Source organism: Saccostrea cucullata, unplaced genomic scaffold, assembly GCF_032062105.1.
Source record: "Saccostrea cucullata isolate Sc308-1 unplaced genomic scaffold, CSIRO_AGI_Scuc_v1 ctg5164, whole genome shotgun sequence".
NCBI lineage: Eukaryota > Metazoa > Mollusca > Bivalvia > Ostreida > Ostreidae > Saccostrea > Saccostrea cuccullata.
The window spans coordinates 9,126-36,024 of record NW_026929698.1 but is presented as its reverse complement, the minus strand read 5'-3'; the positions used below and the strand labels follow the sequence as shown (position 1 = coordinate 36,024).

The window sequence follows — 26,899 nt, the reverse complement described above, 5'->3', positions numbered from 1 at the left end:
ATAATAGAACCTAAATTAATTAACTAGAAAATTTATCTTTCTACCTTAATTCAATTTTCTCTGATTTTTTTCCTATCGTTTCTATTCTGCTTTTTTCGGGGTTTTTATTTGAAAATCCACACACTCAATTTTTATATTTTTTTCATTCCAATTCTAAAAATTAATGATGGTGCAACTATAAATTAAAAGTAAAATGGGGATTCAAAAAAGGGGTTTATTTTTTTTTTAAAATATTTCTTAATGTCGTTTAAAAAGGAGAAATAATTTGTGAATATTTCTGAGCGTAGTACAACTATAAAATTGATAATGGAACACTAATATTATCACTTTAATTCAAAAAATTAAGTCGTTTTAAATTTAATTGTTAATTATAAAAAGGGGATTAAAATGACGTCATATACACTCAAATTTTGTGAAAAAATCAAACTGCATATATATATATATATATATATATATATATATATATATATATATATATATATATATATATATATAGTATATCTATTATATTGATTAGTCTATTAAATATGAACAAACAAAAATACAAAAAAATTTTCCCTTTTTTTTCTGGAAATAGTTGAAACAAACTCAATTTAAAAAGAGTTCCTTTTCCCCCATTTGAGGTTTTTAAAGCCTTTGACCCGGCCCGCCCACCTCAAATCACCCCTGAATCGCTGTCATTATCAACTTCCTTCAAGATCCCTCAGCACACCATGGAATATAACTGAAGAAATTCTTGTCCGTTTTTATGATTTTTTATAGCTTTTGAAATTAGCACTTATAAGAGCTGTTTTATCCCCAACATCTTTATTCCAGCTTTATGGTTAATTTTAAAAATAAAATTTTGTTTTCCAAAATCTGATGCAAAATGAACTAGAGGTACTGTGAGCAATGAGCTCACTAAATGATACCCCCGCCTCCCAAATGAATATAATGACAGTGCCCATGTTTTCTAGGGGAAACCCAAAATCCGGGTATGTGTCGGATAAAAAGTGAAATAGGAGGTCAAATGGCAATATGTAATAAAGATTCAGGGAAAGTTTATTTTAAAGTGGTATGAGAGGAGTTGTGGATAAGAGATGGATACCCCAAAGCGTAACAAACACATGGACATAACACTTTCCCCCCCGCTTGAGAAGCGGGGTGTAAAAAAAAAACTCTATATTTAAGACATGTAGATTTCAATTTTGTGACCTAAGATTTGTTTTTTTTTGGGTAGAAAGGTCAGATTCCTTGTGATTCTTTTCACGTACAAGCTTTTGTACCAATAGCCTAACCTTTTTTGATTTCAATCTATTCAACACTTCTCTTGACAACAAAATTTTCTTGAACACTCAAGAACTTTACAAGGCAACTTGATCCACGCTTCTTTGTTAGGATAGTGTAAAGTTGTATCAAGAATCAAGGGGAGAAAAAACAGTTTTTTTTTTAGATTTTGTAAATTTCAAAATTTAAATACATTTTTCAATTCAAGATTATCCGTTCACAACAAGAAATATTTGTGAATGCATTTGAATCTTTGACTGAGAGTAACAAAATGCAAATGGGGACCAGAATCATAGCTGGACAATCAAGAAAATTTATGGTTTACGTATATTATACTGATAATTTTAATAAATTATAAATTTTAGATGTATAGCGTAACATTTACTAGCCCTCTAATTGGTCGTGGCTATCATTTTAAAAATCATACTAAGTTATGTTGCACTAGACCTTCCACATGAACATAAACATTTGTTTTTTTCTAAAAATAGATCAAGAGTTTCTAACAACTGATATTTTTTTGCAACCCTGGACTACAATGTGTACTCGCCTTTATACTGGGGGAATACTGCATTTGGGGGTAGCTTAATTTTCATATTCCCCTCTAAACATCAATTATGAAAATTATTAACTTTTTATATGAAGAAGCATGGTGAGGGAAAGGGTTTGTTTTCGGAATTGTCGTAAAAATTTTTATCTTAATAATGAAGTAATTAAAAAAAAATCCTGTAAAAAAATCATTAACAAAAGTTTCCTCCAACTTTCATAGCATATTTGATCATTTTTCATTAATAAAAAAATCAAACTGTAAATTTTTCTTTAAAAAGACTAGAATTAAGCAGTTTGAGTATTTTACTTTAGTACGTATATGTCATTTTGAATCGCCATTTTGAGCTAATTAAAACATTTCAAATTAAAACGACTAAATTTTCCAATTAAAGTGATAATTTAGTTTTATTGTCATTTTACATAGATGTACTATGCTCAGTGAGATATTCACAAATCCTTTCTCCTATTTTAAAAGCGACATTAAGAAATAATTTGAAAAAAATATGAATATCCGCTCTTTTGAATCGCCATTTTGAAATTAAATTACAGCTGCACCATCATTTAAATGATTGATTGATTGATTGATTGTATATTGTTTAACTCCCCCTCGAGAATTTTTCTCATATGGGACTCACCGTATGCCGGTGAAGGGCTTCAAATTTTGACCTGTACTCGGCACTCAGGGGCCCTTGAGCACTGAGGGATCTTTATCGTGCAAACCCCCCCTGCCGGGGCCCCTTAAATTATCCAAAACCAACTTTTACTTTAAAATGCCAAGCGCATCAAGGAAAGTTGCTACCCATTTTAACGACTAGGTCAGTCGCGGACAAGATGCGAACTCACGACCTCCCCATCACGGAGCGAGCGCTCTACCGACTGAGCTACCGTGAACGGTCATTCAAAGTAGAAAAGTGAGATATAGAGGAATAAAATACAAATCTGCAGTGTATGGATGTTTGCAAAATAAAATCCCAAAAAAAGCAGAATAAAAGGGTAATAAAAAAAAAAAAGAAAATTGAATTAAGTGTAGAAATGACTATTTTTTAGTTAAACTAATAAAATTAGCATTTTTTATTATTTTTATCTTTTTTAACTATTTTACTTTTTTATTTTGAACGAGAAGAGAAAATTAGAAAAATTGGATGTCCGCCCTTTTTTAAACGCCATTTTGACCTCTTTGACGCCATTTTCATGAAGGCCGCTATTTTTACAGATTGCTCTCGAAGTAGGTTAAAAACTTTCTGAAAAAATAATTATTTAATTGCCGTTAAAAGTTATTTCTAGCCTTCTTTTTAAAAATCAGGACCAACTAATCTCTATATTCAAGGTATGGCCAAAATTAAGTTGAAAATGCTGAGATTCCAGAAAAATTCGGAACCAATTTTCTGGAAATATGCACAACTACACATTGTGTCCTTAATATATGCTACGTTTAACGAAATTCTGTGAGTGGTTTAAAGAAGTTCCCGCCCGATCTCTATATTCAAGGTATGGACAAAATCTAGGTTAAAAAATGCAGAAATTTTTGGGAAAAAAATTTAAAAATAATTTTCTGGTTATATGCACATCTACACATTGTGTCCTAAATTACTGAAAAGTTTGAAGATATTTTTGCTGCGGTTTGTGAGTAGTTGCGCTGGCAAACTTTCCTTTTTATTCAAGGCATGGCCAAAAATCTAAGTGTAAACGTGCGGACATTCCCGGAAAAAAAGGGAAACGGGAATTTTCCCGGATTATGCACATCTGCAGATTTGTCCTAAAAACCCCCAAAATTTGATCAAATTTTGTGCAACGGTTTATCATGAGTTTGGGCTGAACCAAAAAAAAAACCCGGGGAAAATTTTTTAAAAGGGAAACCGGGGGGTTTTTAATGAGTGAAGTACTATGTACAACCACCTTGAGGCGATGTGTATCTATGGAATTTTGATTGATCTTAAAATATTTTAAAAACGAAAAAGGTTCTATCGTCGATACAAAATTTGGGGGATGGAAAATCACTCGTCCACTTAAAAATTTTCCTGCCATCCAGAACATGTCTCGTTCTTTAGATAATATTTATCAAAACACTTTATTTCAAATGTTAAAGTCAAATAAAATGTTAAATTAAAAATATACAAGCTAAAAAAACCCCAATTTTTCCATGTGATTTTAAAAGGGATTAAATATTTAGAAAATGATAGATAATGAAAAATTACACTCTTTACAAGATTTACTGAACAAGTCTTTGTAATGATAAAACAATAAAGCAAGTTCTGCAGTTACGAGTGCTGCAATTTCACAAATATTGATGAAGGACGTGCAGAAACAATATAAACACCATGTGCGAGAAATCATAGAAGAGGTTCGTTAATTTGTGTATGTTATGAAAACCATACTGAGTAGACCTTTTTTAAAAAAAAAGTTTTGAGGTATTGAAAAACCCTAAACAGTTAGTATAACCTATCAGGGGTTTTTATTTTAGAGTTTAATGATAAGTTTCTGGCTGTGTCACATAAACTTAGGTACTGTGATCAATGAGGGCGCTAAATGATACACCCTCTCTCCCATTTGATTATAATGGCAACGTCCATTTTTTGCTCCTGGAGCCCGAAACAAGTGTCAGATCAAAAAGTAAAACAAAGGTACTGTGAGCAATGAGCTCACTAACTGATCCCCCCCGCCTCCCATATGGTTATAAAGGCAAAGTCCATGTTTTGCTGTGGCCGGAAAACCCAAAATATGTGTCGGATCAAAAAGTTAAATGGAGGTACAATGGCAATATGTAAAAATGACTTGAGAAAGTTTCTTTAAAATGTACTAGTGGTATAGGAGGAGTTGCGGATAAGAGATTGGTAACCCAAGCGTAACAGACAGACGGACGGACGGAGGACGGACATACTGGTTACAAACCCCTCCCACTTTTCAAGGGGGAAAATTCAAATAGGTAATTGCGGTGTTTCACGTCTTTTTAAAAACCATATATTATATATGTGTAGCGGTGATAGATCAGTAGAATGCGTTACAATCCTTTATATGCACTAAAGGAAATAATTTTTTGTTCGATCCTGTTTGGATGGCTTGTTCATTAAATATAACTGTATAACTCCGAGTTCAAACCACATTTTTTTTCCCCCCTGCTTGAAAAGCGGGAGGCTATATAGTAATCGGGATGTCCGTGTCTTTACCCTTTTGGGACCCATTTTAATGCAACTGTTCATACCACTGAATGAAATTTGATGAGACTTTCACAGAATCTTTATTACATTTTGAAATTGTGCACCTTCTATTTTAATTTTTGATCCACGCAAAATTTTGGGGGTTTTCCATGCAAAACTGGATAGGACACTGCCATTTTATTCATATGGGAGGCGGGGTTTTTTAGTGAGCTAAAGCCCAAAATACCCCTAGTTCAATATGGCGATAAAGTAAAACTACACATGCAAAGTCAGACGTACATAAAATGGTTGCACAATTTGATTATAGTTGTTTGTTGAAACATTTACTTACGCCTCCATGGGGGTTAAATTTTTTTTTCTACATACAATAAACTCTTTCGTCAGTTCCTTTTTGTATGATTTATTTTTAAAAAAATTTATGGGTTTTTTACCCAGAGCGAAAGCAATTCTTCCAACTGCTGATACTTCAAAATACACATGTACTTGTAATTGCATTTAACTATGGCCTATATTTAAATGTTTATTATACTTTAACCATTACTTCATTACACATGCAGTAATAGTTAAGTAAGCGGGCTTAAATATTAAAGTTGACAAAGTATTTCTAACTAAATGAAACATTTTCCAATGTCGCTTTTTAAGTATATTTTTTAGTTGTCAACCGACCACATCGATGACATTTAATGTTTCGTACGCACTATTCCTGCAGATTACACTGTATTTCTGAATCAATACTCAAACCAAGCATTTTGTACTGCAGGTGTGTGCCCATATTACGATTCGGTTGGAAAATCTATACAAATGAGTGCCAAATCATGCCAATCAGCGAAGATTCCATGCCCGGCAAGATATCCATCAAATACAACGTATATTTGTAAGTATACTTATTACATGAACGTATTTTAGATTTTGAGCACTACTGATCAAGGACCGTTTGATAATAAACATTTTTACTAAATGCCATTTCTATGGGCAGTGGAAAGGGCAAAAATTACCATAATGAGAAAACAAACAATTAATTTAATTTCAATGACCATAAAAACGAAATAAATGATATACAATGCATAATTAACAAACCTTTTCGCAAAGCAACTATACATTAAAGCAAAACACACGACAACTTACGTACCTATATAAAAAATCATTTGAGGTCAACGTCCTGCCTCAAAAGGCTGACAATAGCTAGTATTCAATTCCCAGCTAAGCTTGGCCTTCCCAGCTAACCTTGGACTTTCAATATGGCGTGACATTCTAGTCGTAACGTAATTAGCGTCTGAAATATACCCAGCTTTCAGCCACTTTTGATATTTACAAGGGATAAATATTCGGGAAAATGTCAGCGAGTGTATCAAATAACCAATAAGATTCTTCGTCTCTCCCGGTAAAGAAGTGGAGTTTAAGTCGCATCAGCGTTGTCAACAACAATCTTAAGTTCCTGATGTTATTAATTTCTTAACCAATGAGAACTATTGTCCTTTGACAGACACTAATTATGTTGCGCCGAGAATGCCACTCCTTAATGAACTCCAACCTAAACTGGAAATAATCCTAATTGCTCTTTAAGCAGTAAGTCCATCTAAAAGCAGCTGCCAAAAGGTCCTCTGACTGACTCAGGTGACCTGATAAATAAGTTTTAATTTACCATGATGCGCAAAGTATTTAACAATAAACACCTCAGTTCCCTTTTCAGAATCAGAATCAGAAAATTTTATTTTGAGTCGGATGAATACAACAGAAACATAAGCTCTGTAGAGCTTTTAACCGACATTATATTAGTACTACATATCATAAATGACTATGTACACATATAAAATAGTTTGAATTACATTGACATGCATCACAACAAGCATATTTACACATACACACACAAAACGACACAGAAAGCACATATATCATGCATATAAATAAGACAAACACAGAACATAAATATAAATGAATGTCCAAGTAGCACTTATGCTCTAAAAGAATAGTCTATGATTTATATATTTTGATAAAAATATTTTATATATTTTGATAAAAATATAGCAAATTTGTTAAGTTAAAAGTATATTTTTAATTCTATAAATTTATGATTACTAAATTTACTCACTTTTAAAGCAAACAAAACAAAATAAACTTAAAACAAAAGAACAATACCAAAATAAATAAATAAATAAATAAAAAGGAACTAAAAATAAATTGAGCGAACACTGAAGATTAAGATTTGAGGATTAAGATCTACAGGAGCCACACTTACAGGAATCTCCATTCCAATTGTTAATTAAACTTTTAAACTGAGTAGTTGTAGTTGCATTTCTGATTGTTTCAGGGAGTTCATTCCATAGTTTGGCTCCTGCATATTAAAAGAGTGTAATCCATGCTTTGTAGTTCTAACCCTAGGTACCTGTACTGTATTAGTTTTCCTAAAATTATATGAGGTTTCTTTAAAAGTAAATAAATCAGATAAATATGCAGGACTCTCATTCTTTAAAATTTTAAAAACTTCTATAGCCATTGTTCTTAATATTCTAATTTTTAAAGTTGAAACCCCGACTTCAGTAATAATTCCTCATAAGTACTGTTCATGTCATCATAAATAAATCTGAGAGCTCTTTCTTGGATTTTTTCAATTTTTCTTGTATTAATTTCTCCGCAAAAGTGCCAAACAACAGGACAGTAATTAAAATTACTCATAATAAAAGAGTAATAGATGGTCAGTTTGCCCACTTTAGTCAGGTGTTTACATGTACCTATGCGTTTTAATATATTAAGTTGTCTAGCTGCTTTTTTGCATATGTTTGAAATATGGTTATTAAATTTTAATTGACTATCAATAGTAACACCAAGAAGTTAACCTCTTCTTCACATTATACATTAATACCCTCCAACTTTTGATTTCAAAACTCCATAAAGGAAAATTGTGTTACAAGAAATACAAGAGGCCCATGGGCCACATAGCTCACCTGAGCACCGTGGCTAGGAAAAAGTAGAAATTGGATTATTATTGAAAAGTTTATATCCAAAAGTAGTCCCATGACCAATCATGGCTTTGCTATTCTTAAAAAGACGATTTTTAAAGAATTTTCCTATATATTTCTATGTAAACTTTGGTAATGTGCCCCCCCCCTCCACCCCGGGGGTCATGATTTGAACAAACTTGAATCTACACTACCTGAGAATGCTTCCATATAAATATATAATTAAGAATTTTCCTATATATTTCTATGTAAAACTTTGGTCGGGCCATTTTGGTCCCGCCCTACCCCTGGGGGTCATGATTTGAACAAATTTGAATCTACACTACCTGAGGATGATTCAACATGAGTTTCATCTTTCCTGGCCCATTCATTCTGGAGAAGAAGATTAAAAAATTTTCATCCACGAACCATCAATATCTGCTTTAAATTTTAGACAAAATTTAAGTTTGAAGTCACAAAGCCTATCATATGTTATTTTGTAGAGCACAATGTCATGGTACGCTACATATAATTTTTTGGCACACGGGCCAACGTTTTTTAAGTACATACGCAGGAACAAATATACCGTATATACTCGCCTATAAGTCGGTCCGCCTATAAGTCGGTTGTAATTTTTGACGTTATTTTGGCGGGATTTGCTATTGACCCGCTTATAAGTCGGTACAACTTTTTTGCCAAAATCTGGTGACAATTTCAAGTAAATCCATTGATATCTTAACCCTGGTTTCAATTGATATTTTTCGAAATGACACTGATATTTAATCTTAAATTATGAAACATAAAGACAATGTCACTTAAAATGCAAATAAAATTATTAAAATATGTATATACTTGCACTTTTTTATATAATCTAAGAATGCATAAATTATCTTATATATCCAGACACTTTGATAATCCTCGGAAATGCAAATAAGATACTAACTTTTAGCCCACAGAAAAATACCTGTCTCTTCAAGACTCGCCTATAAGTCGGATATAGAGTTTTAGACCAATATTTAACTCCCAAAATACCGACTTATAGGCGAGTATATACGGTACCTATGAAGTTAAAAACCGCGTAAAAACGCCGATTTTACGGCATTATTTCCAAACTTTGCATGCATAAAAATATTACATATTTGCACCTTTATGCAAAATGTCTTAGAGGTACTCGCGTGTGGCCAATATGAATTTTACATTTTTGAAGAAGTTTGTCAAAATAATTTGATAATTAGAAAAAAGTTACTTGAGAATGTGATTTGTTTAGAGTTTCCAATTTGTTGCCAGCACTAGATGTTGAACGTAATACCTTGTTTCAAATCTTTTTATGAATAAAGATAAAAAAAAATGCCTAATCCGAAGCTCATATCTGAATACATAAAACGTAAATAGCTAGGTTTGTTTACACACTAATCTTTAAATTGAAGAAATATATGGCATTTAATAAAATTATGCATTCAAGATTGTGTTCTCAATCTTATTTACAGTAAATGTTAGTAAACATTATTTTTATAACACTAAGATCTTAACGCTCTCTCTTTATCTCTCTTTATCTCTCTCTTTAGCTTTTCCCTTCTTTATTAGCCTATAACGATGTCTTAGAACCTTTTCTTTGGACATTCTATTTTACAAGATCAGCTTACATATTTGAGGATGTCCTTTTATGAAGTGTAAGAACTATTTCATGAAGACTAAAAGTGTATACATTTTTGAAAAGATCTTATTTATAAAGGCATATTTATTTTAAGTTTGTGCAGAACGGTAAGTGGGAGAATATACCTTTAACAAATAAAACGACGCAGATTTTTTTTTTATCAAAAAAGGAATATCTTTTGGTGATCTAATAATAATCTGTAGAAAAACATATACATGTAAGTACTTTTCGTGAAGTACTACTACAGAAACTGGTCATCTGTAACATCTGAATGCATTTTAAGGTAAATATCGAGGTTATACGATTAAAATAAAAAGGTGTCACGTGTGTCCGAAAATCTGTAACATCTGAATGCATTTTGAGGTAAATACCGAGGTTATCCGATTTAAAATAAAAAAAGGTGTCCGACTCACGATTTGCACCTTGAATTAATAAAAATAAACATGGATTTTGGAACCTAATTTACTATAAGAAGTAAGTGGTATGCCTACCGGCTTCTCAATCACATTTAGGGTGATGAGACATAGCATGTATCGGACAGATGTAACGGAAACTGGATAAAGTTCTGATATCTTTAAATAGAATTACTGCGGAAGAGATGTGAAAGTGTTACTTATGGATAACAATTATCAAAAGTAAAAAATTTGATAAATGTAAGCTCTAATTTTCATTTTCATTCCATTTTATATACATATCAGCCATTTCAATTCTACGGTGAACGCAAATTGGGACATATATTTCTGTTACCTAGGATGTCCCTCCACTATATGACTGGTAGGTTAGTAGGTTTCGCTTCAAATATTTAAAAGATGTGTCAAGGTAGTGATTTTGACGGATAAAGGAACAGAAAAAGAAAAAGAAAAACGGCGATCAAGAAAAAAAAATCAAATCAAAAAGTAGAGGAAGTAATCAAAATGTAATTCGCCCCATTTCCGGGTAGTACTATTCCAACCAAGCTGAATGTGCATGGCGATTTTAAATATTATTTTATGAAACACACAAGAGTGTAATATTCGAGACAAACAACAATCCTTTGCTGATTAAAATACTTGATTTTTCAACAGTTTATTAAAAAAAATAAACATAGGCGCAGTTTTATATTATGCAGTACGCAATAATTATGTTTAAAGATTAAAACGCATGTCTTTAACACGTCAGCCCCCCCCCCCCCCCTCTGGAAAAATAGAATTAATTAAAAATGAATACATGTAAATACATTGTATAATCCTGCTTCAAGGACAAGATACACACCTGAAAGAAATAATCTAAATTTAAATTCGTATGAATATATGTATATAAGCGAGGGAGTTAAAATTATTTTTTTATAGCCTAACATCAATAACTACTGTTCACAAAAGGTTATGTTAATTTTTATGTAAAACCACAGATTTAAAGTGTAATAAATGATAAACTGTGAATGTTAAAATTATTAAATTTTAATCAAAATTGATCATATTTAGTCTTGAAGGGGGGGGGGGGGTCATGTTGAAAACTAAGAACTTATGTGTTCTCTTTGACTTATATGTTAAGAATTAAACTTTGATCTCGTCATAAAATCTGAATCAAATAAAACAAATATATATCAATAATATCTAACGGACTATAATATAATTTTCGCCCGCGTGCCCGAGTGGTTAGAGTCGCGAAGTAAGTTCGAATCCCACTGTGAGCGTATAAACCGAGGTCCCGTGTCGCAGTTGGTGCTGGCACGCAAAAGATCCCTCCCTGCTCAATGGCCCTGACAAAATTTGCAGCTCATCACCGGCAAGTGGTGGCGTCTCCATATCAGTGAAAAATTCTCGAGGGGGACGTTAAACAATATAGGAGGGTTGGCCGTAAAGTTCGTGAACAAGTGCGAATTTGGATAAAAATGGCGTCATTGATGTTTATTATTAACCTTTTTATGTTCCTTTACTTAATGTGAAATACAAAATGTAAAATTATATTCAATTTCAAATATAATTACAATAATGGCTTCATTATTAGATTTGGGATGGTGACCCGGAGCACCGCAAAATTTTAATTAAAAAGATTTTTATCACTATAAATTTCATTTGTATTTTGTAAAATTCCGCGGAATTTCGAATTACTTTTACATTTTGTGGTTGACAAAAGGTATGACTTCAAACCTGCAAAATTTGAACGTTCAGAGTTTAGAAATGCCTGATGAAATCGAGGTTAGAATCGATTAAGACAGGATCGGCATTGTTCGAAAAAGGGAGTTTTCGGAAAAGGTGGAGCAGTAATCAGTGATAAAATTCTGCGTAGATATCGGAAAAACACCAACATAGACCCATCAATACTTTAAACAGTCGGGAAAATATAGTAAAGGAAGCTGTTCTTTAGTATTTAAGTGGAATTTAAAATTTTCGAACGGAAGGAATAGTTTATAGGATGACATTCGTGAAGGAAGACCATTATTCCGAGATCGCAGTGCTGTTAAAATTGAACTCCATAACGCGAATTTGCCGTATTTCCTTACATAGAGTCGTTTTCTACGCGGACAAAGGTTTGATGATTTGCAGGATCAGGTACAGGAAGTGTAAAATATTTTAAATATAAAATCTAAATAGTTTGAGCACATCTTTGATGACTGCTTAAGAAAAAGTTACATGTATTTAGCTTTTGACATCGGGAAACGTCAAGTATTTTCGTTTTAGTGCTCATGAGTGTACAATGTATGTCTCTTTGTATCTAATAAAAATATATCCATTTGTGCTTTAATTTTGTTTAAAATTGGCATATGTATAAAATGAAACAAAAGTTTAATGAAAATAATAGTTTGATGTATTTTATTAATGTTTGTCAATAATTACCAATGTTGTTCACGAACTTTACAGACAACACTATGTCAATATAATTCAAACTTAACGAATTGTGCGACATATATTTCATTATCAAAATGCACGAATAAATCGAGGTTCGTCACATACACAAAAATACTCACTCTGATAATTCTATTTCTATAATAGGTCCATTCTTGCTAAGAAAAGATTTAACAATGCTGCGCCGTGCTTCACTTTGTATTAAAAAAAATGAATTTGTAGTTATATTTCTTTAGATTTAACAATTATATTTATCCAGTCACAAAATTTAGGAACTTTTAAAATTCATAATAATGCCATATAATGCAGTGACATGTATATGTCTTATTAAAGTATTAAATACTTTTAAAAATATATGTACATTGTAAGGCTTTGGTGTACAAAGGTAAGCAGTTACTGTAGAATGTTCTATTGCAAAGGATGTAATGACGTTACGTTCCTTATGTAAATTTCATTCAAAACAATGCCATACTGTCAAATCTATTCTTGAAAACGTATTATAGATATCTAAAAAAGGAAAACAGTTATTAAAAGCTACAAGTCTGCACTATCTTTATTGAAATTCTCATTAATTTTTAAGTTAAGGCGCATTTCGATGGTTCGTTACTCTGAGGAACTTTAATCCATTTTCTTTTTCTTTTGCTGACGGTAGACACAAGCTGTTATCCTTCAATTTTCGTCACAGGAGGAGCAGAGAAGTATGTTTGAATTCAGCATTCTAAATCATTTTGTTAAATTATTGCTTTTTTAAGTGTATACGTAAAGAATATTGTTAAAAAGTATTTCTTAGATAAGACTAAACTTCAAAAACATATTTCAGTTTGTTAACATTTTAAGATTTTATCTAAAACTATATTTTTATAGTATGTTATCCGTCTGTTCTTTTAAAATGAGGTTCCACCAGGTTTTTTTTTCATAGATCTTATTTTTGTTTTTATATAAAAAAAAAACTTGTACATTTCATGTCATTTTTGTTTGTATGATTTTGATTTGAAATTACATAAATAATAAATTCCTGAATATAAAGAAATCGTAGGATTTCCTCGCTGCTTAGATTTGAAACTTTGTTTTGCTTTCTATATAATTCCATACAAAATTTTACTCACAATATCGTCAGGAACTACTATTTTCTGAGCAAGAAGATCGACATTTAAACAAATTTTATTCAATTTTTTATGGTGATGAAATTAATTCAAATTTAATTTTATGACCCAACACCAACATACACAAACGCACTCTAAATACATTAAAGTTGATTCAATAAAATGTTTTTTTTTTTTTTTAGAGGGTATATTTCAAAAATTAAGGAAATGCAACTAAACTTCGTGCAAACATATTTTAAACAAAAAATCCCTGTGGAATTTAAGATTTCTTATACTGAGTACTTAAGATAGTTTTGTGAAACAGCACCGAGAAATCTTACGATTATCATAAGTCAGATCTTAAAATTGATCGTAAGATCTTTCTTAGGACAAATCTTACGATAGTTTTGTGAAACCCAGCCCTGGGTTCTTCTTCAGTCATGATGAGCATATTTTTTCCAAACTCCAAAACAAATTGCACTTTTTGCAGAAGTTGTTTTTCAAATATCTGAACTGTTTTGAAAACAATGCATGCATTGGACAATCGGTGTCCAACACGTGTCTCATTCAGAGCCATTGCATTCACCCAAAAGATTTTGAACTCTATACAACTGTTGGCAGATTTGTGACAAAATAGTTACTTCTTGAATTAAATAACAAAAATACCTGCTGTGGTTAACGTAATAATGCATTTGTCATAATTGAACACAAGGTGATATACAATTACTTAACAATTGTAATACAAATTTTTCTTAAAAGTGCACAAAAGCGACGATGCTTGAACTATATTTTACAGGGTCGCCCATACTATAATTATCTTGCGGAATTTCGTTTATTTTAACTAAAATGCCGACTTGTGATAATTTGCATTGAAATAGTAGTAGCTTAAGCGTGTAATTTTAAACAATGTACAAGGGCTGTTCAATAAATAATGTCCTGAGATCTATGACATACAGTATAGAAATCATATGACATTAAGTTTGAATTTCTATTATTATTGAATCTTAAATGAATTGATTACAGTTTATGTGACAACTTTTCATCACACAGTTTCATTGCCAGAAGCTGAAAATCAAGGGCTATTCGAGACCCTGTATTAAAAATGAATTCTATAGAATCAGTAAACTGGAGTGAAATTAAACGCTTCATTAAAGCTACTGTAAAACTTGGAAAAGAATCCCAAAGAACTATTCACAGAAATATGTTAAATTTACAGTATTCAATGTCTTTTTATAGACACATGAGCATGTGGATTTCAATGAACAAAAATGATATATGGTGGGCATCAAAAATGGGTACTGTCTTTGGTGACAATGACTTTTTACGAGCAACGTACTGTTTGCCAAAATTCAACAAATTATCACTGATGATGTTTTATTGACTTTAAGACACATAGCAAAGATAGGCACCATTTTGTGGGTAGTTCACATCGTTTTAAAGAAACATTTAACAGTAAAAAAGCTGCTAAGTACTCAATGGTCCACCCATATTTTGAAAAATTAGTCAAAACTACATCATGAAAGAGTGTCTTAACAAGTACTTTAAAAAACAAAAATTATAGTTACCCACGTTTGTCTGAAATTCAAACAGATAATGAAACTTGAATCCATTGCTTTAAACCCTCAAAAGAAATTACAATAATATGAACTTGACAAAAACAGCCAAGGTCTGAGAAGAGCAAAGCATTTTAAAAGCACAAAAGCCCTTTATTAATCGAGTAAGTGCTGGCATGAAAAAGAACCCTCAGTACTTAAAGGCCGTTTTTGTCAAGTACAAATCTAAATTTGCAGCCCACAACCGGCAAATGGTGATGTGTCAAAAAAGGTTAAAAAAAAAAAAACTCTCTACGGGACGTTAAACAAACAATCATTAAACTAATTAATATGACTAATAGGTGCAATGTACATGTATTGTTGAACGTTAACGCAATAATGCTGATATTTTTTTTCTAACAAAACATTTTATGAATAAGTTTTAAAGGAGAATCTGAAATGACTTCTCCTTTTTATTCTTATACAGTCAAAACAAATATAAAGTTCTTTATTTTCATTTTCAGAAGGACAGTGAGTGGAATGCATTTCTGGAAAACAATCCTTCTGATGATACCAATCTATTTATTATATATTACTGGTTATCATGATATATGAATATGAGGGTTGTCCCAATAAGTCGTGGTCAATATAACTTTTTGACATGCAACCAATACTAATAAAATTTTGCATAGACATCATTTATTCAATGTTCTTTTAAATTATGAATTCTTAAATATATATCGTTCATATTATTAATATTGGCGGGTTATATGAAGGCCGATATGGTCTGTCGGCGCACGAACAAAATTCGGAATAACTTACGCATGTAACTATTACATTTGCTTTTATTTTTTTTTGGGGGGGGTACTATGTCAAACATTGAGCTCAAATTTAAATCAGTGAAACTAGAATCAAAATCTCAACATTTCAAATTTTCATATAAATAGCATTAGAATCGATCGATTAGTGTCATGATTTTCAAAGTGTTGTTAGAATTGAGTTTGATGAAAATGACGCCACCAAACGCGTAACAGGCGCGCGGAGATGTAATACATTGTTTTGGATATTGTTTAGATATATCGGAGACGGGAAGAAAGAGTACAGAAGTGACATTACATACTATAGCTTCTTATAGAGAAGTTGTTTTAAAATGGTATGAGTTTTAATGATAGTTTTTCCTCGATATCGAGAATAGTTACCGCATGGAAGAAGAAGAGTACTGTTTGTTAAACGCAGACGGTTGGGTACCTCGTGGACCATGATTGACATAAAGTATTCTATGTTGCCTACAGTGTAAGATGAACTTTCGACTAATTTTCGACTGAAATTTGAATATGCTAAAAAAAATTACGGACAGTAGTGAATTCAAATAAGTCCAGACAAAAGTGGATTTTCACTTTAAAAAAATATTGGATGTTAACAGACGCGTGTGAAGCAGAAGTGGACATCATGACGTTATAAGAGACGTAAATTACGCTTGCTTTCGTGCGCTGATATACAATTACATGCTTTCGTAATTTTTTTTTCATAAATTTTTTATTAAATGTTTTATCATCATGAAACTTGAAATCATAAAATGTTACATAAAATGTTACATTTTGCTATGGCAAAAAAAAAAAATTTAATTTACCAAAGAGAAACTTAACTGTTCGCTCTGTCTAAGACTTTTTGGGACAACCCTCGTATATAAACTTTAAAGTGGTATCACGGTGTGTGTTTTAATAAATCAATTTTAGTGACGTTTTGAAAAGCTAACTTTGAAATATACTTTTAATTTACTGTAATTACTTTAAACATCAGGAAACTTTAATTATTTAATTACTTTGTTACTCTAAATGTATAAATTTATTATTTGCATAGAGGAAAATAAAACAAACATGATTTAAAACACGTTTATTTTGATATTGGCGATTGTTGTTCGTGGCATATGTAAAAGCAGCAAGGGGTCGCCAAGCGTTAAGGGCGACCCCAAATTACAACAAGCAGCAGCAGTAGCAAACAACATGAAAGCATAATATTACATGTACTTATAATAAGCATAATAATGGCCCTTCCGGGTATACTGCGAACGGTATTTATCCATACACTTATTCGTGAAAAGAAAAAAAAGACACTTGTTGTGACCTTCAACTCGACTTTTAGAAATATATCGATGACGTATTGTTAATCAAAAATGGTTATTTCCTTTCTTATATATGACGACACGATAAATCCCGGTGAGATTGGAATAAAAGATACAACAAAATCTAATGCACTCTTTTATATTTGAATATTTAGTAGAACAAAAGTTCCACGGGCCTTATAGGTCACTGAGTATCATGTAACAATTTTCAAACAATTGAATTTGGTTCGTGTTTTAAACAAAAGCCATAAAATTCAAAATTTTGAAAGAGGCCCCATTATCCATATAACTATACACTTAGCATGCTTACTTTGCTTGCTTAATACCCAGAGGTAGATAAGCGTAATGATGAGAAAATGCATTTTCACATTATAACCACCAGTTGTGCACCACCCTACAGGAACCACTGACTTTTGGGCCACATTTTTCATAATTTTGGAAATTTTAATAAGTTTTAAATCTTATTTCATCTTAATTGTCGATTAAAAGCAAAGAGCAGATTTCAAAGCATTACTTTATTTTCAGACTATGTACCCACCTCCATCCCACCCCACCCCGCAGTACCCCTAACCCAAAGGCCCTGAAATGAACCATTTTGGAAGAGGCACATTTCTTCATCATAAATATCTACCTAGATCATTGGCATATTACTCAGGAGCAAAGAAAAAGAATGTCTAAAGAAGTAATGCATTTTCACAGTATAATCATTAGAGCCCCGCCCTAACACCTGAACCCCTGATCCAGGGGCCACGAAATTCACAAATTAAGAAGAAGCATCCTTCCTTATCATAACTATGTACATAGTTCATTGGTTTAACACCCAGGAGCAGAGGAGGAGATTTATAAAGAGTTGATGCATTTTCACTTTATAATCAATAGAGCCCTACCCAGAATAGCTAACCCTGGGGCAATGAAATTCACAATTTGAAAGAGACAGCCTTATTCAACATAATCATGTACTTGGTTAGTTTATTTAATAACCAGGAGTAGAGAAGAAGATTTTTAAAAGAATTAATGCATTTTCACTGTTTAATCAATAGAGCCCCCCCCCAACACCAGAACCCCTGATCCAGGGGCATAGAATTCATAATGTTGGAAGAGACATTCTTGCTCATTATAACTATGAACTTAGTTTGTTAAATACCTAGTAGCAGAGAAGAAGATTTTAAAAGAATTAATGTATTTTCACTACATAATCAATAGATTCTTCATCTGAGTGTTTACTTATGATGTGAAGTTTGTAAGTTACAAATTATTGTCAAAGAAGTCATCTCAATAATCTTATGCTTTGACCTTGACAAAGTGTCCTTAACAACAAAGTGCATTCCTACAACCATTCTATATGTAATTAGTATGTACAATATGGTATGATAAAGATATTCAAGATATTATTAAAACACAGATTATGGGACACTTGCATCTTTATTGGGGGTCTTATTGAGACCCAATTTAAATTCAAAATTAAACATGATACATACACAAACAAAATATATTTACAATTCCAGGAAAGTTAAATAATAACATTAAATCCAGCATCTGGATATCTGCGTTAATTTCTAGGTGGTTGTAAAAATTAGATGAAAAATAAAAGGTTTAAATGTGTAATTCCCATACATAACAACAGTCTTCAATATGAATTGGTAAAAATAAAAGTCACTTTCAGATACTTTGAGGTCATTGAGAATTAGTTTTTAAAGAGCTCATGCTATCAGAAAATCATATTTTCAATACTTGATTTGACTAGATCTCAGTCTGATAAATGATTACACTTTATCCATAGTCAGTGTCTGACAGTGAAAGGTACAATCCTGAGTCCTTTCTTTGTCATCCTGTAAACCACAGTCTATGACCGTATTGGTTAAATTGGTTGGAAATCATATTTATCTATGTTCTTCTTAAATCCTCCATCTTCTTAAGTTTGGTTTTCTTGTTTCAGTGTTCCAAGAGAGGATATTCTGTTAGTCTTTGCATAATCTGAAAGTCTTTCACCATTCTAAGAGTAGACATAGATCATTTCCATAAGCCCTCACAAGAGAATCCTGAAAAAATAAATAAAAAAAATGTCTTAGTTGAAAAAGAAAAATTGTAATGCAATATCAGCTTGATGGAATTCTAAATATAGACAAAAAGGGTATAAATACAAGTTGTAACATAAGATTTTGACTTTCCATATTAACCATGGGTAACACCTCCAGTAAAGAAGAGAGTAAAGGAATGAGTAAAATTCAGTTTGGAGAGAGAATTCTTTCAGAGAAAGATGTAGACAGAGGTATACCAGTTAAAATAAAAAAAGATGGCACTAGTGAGATCATTTCTCAACAAGAATATAACCAATTAAGTCCAGAGAAGGGTGATCCTAATGTTGTCAGAGATTACATAGAAAGACCCTTGATTGCAGAAGAAGCCAATGAGGAATATAACCATTTATTACCAAAAGAGGGTAAGAATTATTTGGATTACCCTGAAAGACCTTTGACTAGAGAAGAAGTCAAGTTTATAGATGATAAGAGAAAACAGTTGTCAGAAAAAAATGTTGTTAAAGACACATGATTTTTAGCCCACAAAACCATTTGAGATACAAGGATTACAAGATACAAGGATTAATGGAGGAAGTCCAAACTGAACTCTTGGAGGACATTAAGGCTTATTATGAGAGTAACTTTTCCAGTATTTGTTTATTACAAAATTATGTATTCTAATTAAAAAAAAAAGTTTTAACTTTCATTTGTTGTTCCTAAGACCATTTAAGTTGACCTTATGATCAAGATTGTGATATATACATTCTGATATTATCATCTACGATGTCTCTATGATGTCTACCTCAAAAGATTGAATCAGGGTATTTGTGTTCAAAGACCTGAAGAAACTATACAGACAGATCTAAGATTTTGGAAGCATGCATATTAATGAGCTTAAAGGAGATATAACACTAGATTATTATAAAAGAAAGAACACAAACTCATAGAAATTATATTGAAAGTACCTTTTATGAATAAAGTGTCATGCTCCAAAGTATTATTTTTATAAACAGGAGAAGGTTTACAGCAGTCCCATACACTCAGAAAAAGATCTTGGTTAGTAGAAACACCAGGGAATGTTATTTCCACACAATCAGATCATCTTACATCAGTTAGTTACAATCTTTATACATAGTCAAGAGGTCATTAAGATTTCTTTTATAGTCATCCTAATGAGCCACATTATAGTATTCTTTCCCTTTGATATAATGTTAATATTAAATGGAAAATTCAGAATTCATCAGCAATTGAAGTCAAAACTTCTTATCTTTACCAACTATGCTATTAAGGAAGCTGGGGGTTTACAAATTAGCCATATTTAACTTATTCTATAGATATGCTATCTTTAGCTGTTAACTATCATTTGGCAAAGAAAAACTTCATACATTTTAGTTTTAAAATTTGATCATGATTTTTATGCCTTTTCTTGTGAAGGATATCAATATGGTTTAAACATGACCATGACCACCAAGCCCTCTTTATTTAAAAAATCATATATCATTTACTTATCAATTCCAAAATATAAACATGCATATGTAACAAAAAAAATAAATAAATAAATAAAAGTTACAATTGTATCTCATTGAAACTTTACCTTCAAGTTTGTGTGTTTCTATGTTGAGGAAGACCAGCAGCCAGGCTTCACTTCATAGAGAATGGATTATAGATGGTTAGGAACAAAACATATCTTCCAGGTTGAGGACTGCAGAAAATAAAATCCATTTTGTTATTATGATTTAAATTACATGAGACAATGCCTCTTATAAATGTAATGCAAAATAATATCTCTTATATATATGGATTCCTATACTCTAATCAATCATATTAAATGTCATTTTAAAATGTATTTTTTAAGACAGATTTATTTAGGATAGACTTTAAATGATGACATGAATAGCAGGCCATACTTTAAGCACATGACAAAACATTATCTCAAATTACACAGAAATGGGCTATTTAGCATAGCTGACATTAAACATATAGGTGAGTGATAACATAATCACAATCATAAACAATGTGAAACAACTTTAAAAGACCTACACGGTGGATTACAAGCCTTTTTCACTGGGGGTAAAATCTTGCCGAGATTCGCCATGGCCGCCGAACCAGAACCCGACTGTATAAAGATGAAGTCATACATTCCATGTTGATGACTGTAGAAATAAAACCATTTTGTTAATATGACAGAGTACTGTGTGAAACAATACATGTTTAAAACCTGAACAAACATGTACAATGCCAAAAAAAGATCATGAATATATTTGTTTTTAATCTCAAAAAAAAAAATTTTTTTTTTAATAACATTAACTCCAGATGAGAAAAGTTCATCATGTTATCTATAGATAATAAACAAGCACAACTACTGTATTGATATCACAAATAAAATGATTATCAGATTAAATATTTAGACACTAAAAGACTTTTTATTAACAGCAGATTCAATTCTGGTTTAATAGCTATCAGTAATGCATACAGAAAAATACATATTTTTTTTTTTAGCATCATCACAGTACAACATGTAGTCCTTCATTTTTTGAAAAGCTCATTACTAAGAAACAAAAGTGAAAATGAAAATATATGTATACCATATATCACACATATTTAGAATCAAAACAAAAAGTAAATGACTTAGAATTAATCTTTTGTAAATTTCTCCTTTTCTCTTATTAGATTCCTAATTAATATCTCTTTGATCACCATTTAGTAAGTCTGAATTCCATGGGTAACATACATAATGAATTATGAAATTATATCATAATCTATACAAAGGGACTTATTAATATTCTGAAGATCCCTTAATCATGTGTTAATATATTTTAGGTTAAATAAGGGTGTGTTTATATGAATGTAAGTTAGAGGCAACAGATCACATAAGTATTACACAGTAATTAAATTAACCATATAATCATGCTTAAATGCAAAGATGACCTTCATAGGGAATGTAAACAATTAAAAAAAAAGACAAACTTACCAGAGATATCCAACTATATGCCCAATAAGCCTATCCATTAAATAATCCAGTGAAATAACATCTCAGCTGATCCTGAAAAAATCATAAAACTCAGTGATACACATTTAACCTCATTTTACAATGTAAGTAAAGCAATAATTTACAGACAAAAGGGACAGAAATGTAAAAGATACCATGTATTTTACCAAAATTAAGTGAATATTTTTCTGATTGAAATTCAATCATAGAATGACCCATCATACAAATATTAAATGTACTCTGAGTTACATGCAGGTTTTACAACTGTAAATCACATGAAATGATGATAAATACATCATTTACATTCAAAATAAAACTTTACATATAAATTATGAATAAATGCAAAGATGACCTTAATAGGAAATGTAAACAATTAAAAAAACAAGACAAACTTACCAGAGATATCCAACTATATGCCCAATAAGCCTATCCATTAAATAATCCAGTGAAATAACATCTCAACTGATCCTGAAAAAATCATACAATTCAGTGATACACATTTAACCTCATTTTACAATGTAAGTAAAGCAATAATTTACAGACAAAAGGATAGGAAATGTAAAAAAGATACCATGTATTTTACAAAAATTAAGTGAATATTTTTCTGATTGAAATTCAATCATAGAATGACCCATCATACAAATATTAAATGTACTCTGAGTTACATGCAGGTTTTACAACTGTAAATCACATGTAATGATGATAAATACAGCATTTACATTCAAAATAGAACTTTACATATAAATTATGATTAAATGCAAAGATGACCTTAATAGGAAATGTAAACAAAAATAAGACAAACTTACCTGTGGAATATGTCTGTCAGAAAGGAGATTTTAAAAATGAACACGCTCTCTACATTCACATGACAAGAATACATCAGGATGCTTATTTCCGTGGTCATAGAGAAATTGAGCTTTATACAAGAAAAGCTTTACAGCAGGAAAATCATCATAGTAAAAGAGAGGAAAAACAAAAGATAGTCCTACATTTTCTGAAAATCTAAGTTCACTTCTTAGAAACAAAAGTGAAAATGAAACTTTAATTTTACAAGTGTATGATGTAATAATGCATAGGTAGCTCGCTGACTAGACTGTGTACAAAATCGTACATAGTACGATCAAAAGGTAATTAAGTCCAACCTATTTTTGCACACGACCCTAATTTTTTGCACACGGTCCTTACAGGTGATGCAACAGGTATAAAAACGCAGGTAAAACGTATTGATGCACAGGGCCCTTACAGTAAAGGTATATAAACCATGTGTGTTTTTGTAATTGTTTTCAGTAAAAAATCCAGGTTTTTATTGTTTTGAGGAAATCAGTTTGAACCGATTAGGCTAGGCTGGGTAGACTGTGAAGCGTGACGTTATAATTAAATTCTTGAGTCGCTGACAAAATCGTAGTAGCAGCGTAGTGTATAATGTAAACACAGTGTAAACAGACCCCCGTATTTAGGGGGATTATATGTACTGAATTGACCCGGCTATCCCCCACAGACCCCCTTATCTGCACTCTCTTGACCCACCTATCCCCCCCAGGGGCTGCACTCAGTTGACCCGGCTATCCCCCTCAGGGGCTGCACTCGCTTGACCCGGCTATCCCCCAGACCCCCAATCTGCACTCCCTTGACCCAGCTATCCCCCCAGACCCCCCAATCTGCACTCCCTTGACCCGCCTATCCCCCCAGCCAATCAGAATCCAGCATTTTTGACCTCATTTGCATAAAAAGTGCACTCAGTTGACCCGGCCATCTAGGCGCTTTATACTACTAACGCCTTTTAGAAAGGCGTTATAACGCCTATTTCGCGTTATTACGCCTTTTCAAAAGGCGTTATAACGCCTTTTAAATTTTTTTTCTCTTTAGAGTGATCCTAATAGGCTTTCGTAGAGATATACTTGTTTTTTACGCGAAATTTCTTTAAAGAGACACCGTGACGCACAAAGGGGAAATTTGACAAAGTAAACGTAGACTTTTGGCATGACCCTAGTAAACTTTGTTCAATTCCTAAAAGTACTTAGGTTTATTTTTATGGAGAAATAATGTCAGTATGCCCCATAACGAAAATATTTCTTTACTTCTTCCTCCCTCTTGTACGCGTGCGTAGAAAAAGTTGAATAAGTACCATAGTTACCAAGGTCTCAAGTACCCAGGAATGAATGAAGGCTAGGAATAGACCAAAACTTTTGAAGCAATCAATTTTAAAAGTTGTTAGAACATATTTCTCACCTTTGCATGCTCCAGTTTATTGTTGTTTACAAGTTTCAGCTAAAAATAAAAGTGGCGTGACCTTGACATACGCGAAAACAATGAAACGGTAGATACAACCTCTGTTTTCTGGCACTTATATTGCGCGGTCTTTTCTTGCTTTACGGTGCAGTTTAATTGCCATATTTTAACTATATACTCATAATATTAAAAAGTATATCTCTGTATGCTACATATATCATAAAGAAACACATGATTTTGACTCATTGTGTTACTTTAAGCACAGGGACTTGCTCCTGGCGTGTGAAAAATATTTATGAAAAAAAAACAAAAAAAAAACGATACACTATATTGTTTTTTTTTATAAATATTTTTTACACGCCAGGAGCAAGTCCCTGTGCTTTAAGCGCCCTAAGAACGACCTCACAAATACGACAGACCCTTAATGTAATTAGTGACTGATCAACCGGACAGCTTCTTAAAATTTTTGTACTAAACATTTTTTTTTTATATTTTAAGTTAAATGTAACCTACCAAATTTATGCAGCATAAGCCATCTGCATTTCCATCTGCCAAAAGTATCCTCAATCACCTTCCTTGTTTTTTGATGCTGCCGGTTATAAGCCTCCTCTGCCGGGTTACGGGGATCTCGTAAAGGAGTAAGCAAATATGGTCTCAGAGGATAGGCCTGATCTCCAAGTAAAAATCCAACCTGCGTGTTTCGAGTAAGGAACGTTTGTACACCACACTGACTCCATATGAAGGCATCGTGCGCCGAGCCAGGGAATTTAACGAGCAAATTTGTAAATTTTTTCTGACTGTCGCAAATCCCTTGTACGTTTAGCGCATGGAAACCCTTGCGACATACATACACGTCCTCGCGTGATGGTGGAGCCTTAATTGGAATAAATGACCCGTCCACACATCCGATTACATTTGGAAATCCAAATTTCTCCATAAAACCTTCTTTAACAGTTTGAAGTTTTCGGCAATCCGTCGGGAATTGAATAATTTGTCCAGCAAAACTTGCCAGTGCATTAGAAACATTCTTTACTGCTCTGGAAACGCTGGGTTGACTGAGTCCTAAAATGTCCCCAATCACTTGCTGGAAAGAACCAGTCGCATAATACCTCAAAGCAGCAAAAGTTTGTTCTTCAGGTGTAAGGGCATGAGATCTTTTTGTCTCATGTGACACATCCTTTCTTATCATGTCAATGACATCCATCAAACAGTGTCTTGTCATTCGATACGCAGCACAGTTAAGGTTACCAATGGAAATATTAGCGATTTTTAAAGATAAAAAATACATACTTTATTAGGATGGGCGATTTTTTTAGGACTTCATTGATATTAAAAAAATGTAATGTGGTTTAAATCTACATGTCGGGGACATTTAGATTTTTTATTTAGAATTGTCATGTGATGTCGACGTCACATGACTTTGGCAATTATACTTGCAGTTTAGAGGTCATCTATAAATTTTTTTATTGCAAGGGCATACCCAAGTTAAAAATCTTAGTTTATTTTATAATCCTTTTCAACACTATATGTAGTTTGTGAAAAGTGCTGCGAACCTATATAGATTCCCTTTTTTAATTGGTAAAATTTAATTTGTTGGACATCAGGTTGAATATTTTGCTGGTCAACTACATTAAATATAGCTATAATTAATTTATTTGCAAGATTTCAAGAGGTTCGCAGCACTTTTCAAATATCTTAATGCTTCTTGAGTTTATGTGTAAAATTTTTACAAGATACATTGAGGGTATGCCCTTGCAATAAATCGATTTATTAGGGCCCTTCCATTATATTTCAATGAATCTGCATACAAACACACGACAGTATCGCTTGTCTAGAGAATGCACGTACAGTTTATAAAGAAAATACTATAATAGACATCGCATCCAAGTTAACGGCTTTTTATTTAACTGCAAATAATATTTTATTTGAGAACAAAAGACATTTTTCATTGTACAAAATGTGACTTGATCAGCCTCTCACTGTGTACAAACTGCGTCATTTTTGCGAGATGACGTCACATTGACAAGTGCATTGCGATCGATGCATCGTTTAAATACTGTTGTGTGGGATTTAACAAACGACAATACTGCATGTAACAGTAAGTTTGGATGTAGTATACAGCTGTTTGAAATAGCAAATAATTTCATTTTGTGGTATTTTGAAGACCTTATATTATGTGTGACGTCATAGTAAACATTTCCCGTACAAATTAGGCCCCGCCTCCTTACTGTAACCTTAACTGTGCTGCGTAGCGGGAAAGAATTTCCGCGTCGTCATACGCATCCAATGGATTTAGCCTATCTCTAAAGATTCTATTCTTCCGAATTTTGTTTTCCTCTAGAATTGCTTGTAATAACGCCATAATAGAAAGAACAATATGACGTACGTTGTACATGTTTAATGACGTCATAATAACCTTTGAGGAACAATAGTTTTCACAACCGAGTGATTATAATTAGTTACTGAGTATCTATAACCTTTCCATTTCTTTTTATTTTTTTTTTTAAACTGAGAAACATTACAAATGCATGTACAGTTGAGTTTT

General features: G+C 32.2%; 1 protein-coding gene and 3 long non-coding RNA genes across 4 annotated transcripts; 1 reads left to right on the top strand and 3 right to left on the bottom strand.

Annotated features, from left to right (window-relative positions):
• The first annotated feature begins 5,731 nt into the window (after positions 1 to 5,731).
• LOC134281869 (uncharacterized) lies at positions 5,732 to 17,037 on the top strand. The gene is made up of 3 exons (XR_009995180.1): positions 5,732 to 5,841; positions 13,035 to 13,080; positions 15,521 to 17,037. It is a non-coding gene; the product is annotated as an uncharacterized LOC134281869 (long non-coding RNA).
• Positions 17,038 to 18,521: 1,484 nt separating this feature from the next.
• On the bottom strand, positions 18,522 to 20,760 carry LOC134281871 (uncharacterized). Its single transcript, XR_009995182.1, has 2 exons — positions 20,731 to 20,760; positions 18,522 to 19,157 (listed from the first exon to the last, which is right to left on the bottom strand). It is a non-coding gene; the product is annotated as an uncharacterized LOC134281871 (long non-coding RNA).
• LOC134281870 (uncharacterized) lies at positions 20,757 to 23,327 on the bottom strand. Its single transcript, XR_009995181.1, has 4 exons — positions 22,932 to 23,327; positions 22,108 to 22,179; positions 21,177 to 21,289; positions 20,757 to 20,838 (listed from the first exon to the last, which is right to left on the bottom strand). It is a non-coding gene; the product is annotated as an uncharacterized LOC134281870 (long non-coding RNA).
• Positions 23,328 to 24,847: 1,520 nt separating this feature from the next.
• On the bottom strand, positions 24,848 to 25,576 carry LOC134281867 (putative nuclease HARBI1). Its single transcript, XM_062764306.1, has one exon. The coding sequence runs from the start codon at positions 25,574 to 25,576 to the stop codon at positions 24,848 to 24,850; it is 729 nt and encodes a 242-aa protein (XP_062620290.1).
• Between the last annotated feature and the right edge of the window lie 1,323 nt (positions 25,577 to 26,899).

Coding starts and splice junctions, on each gene's coding strand:
- LOC134281867 (XM_062764306.1), bottom strand. CDS start 25,576: ATGACAAGACACTGTTTGATGGATGTCATTGACATGATAAGAAAGGAT.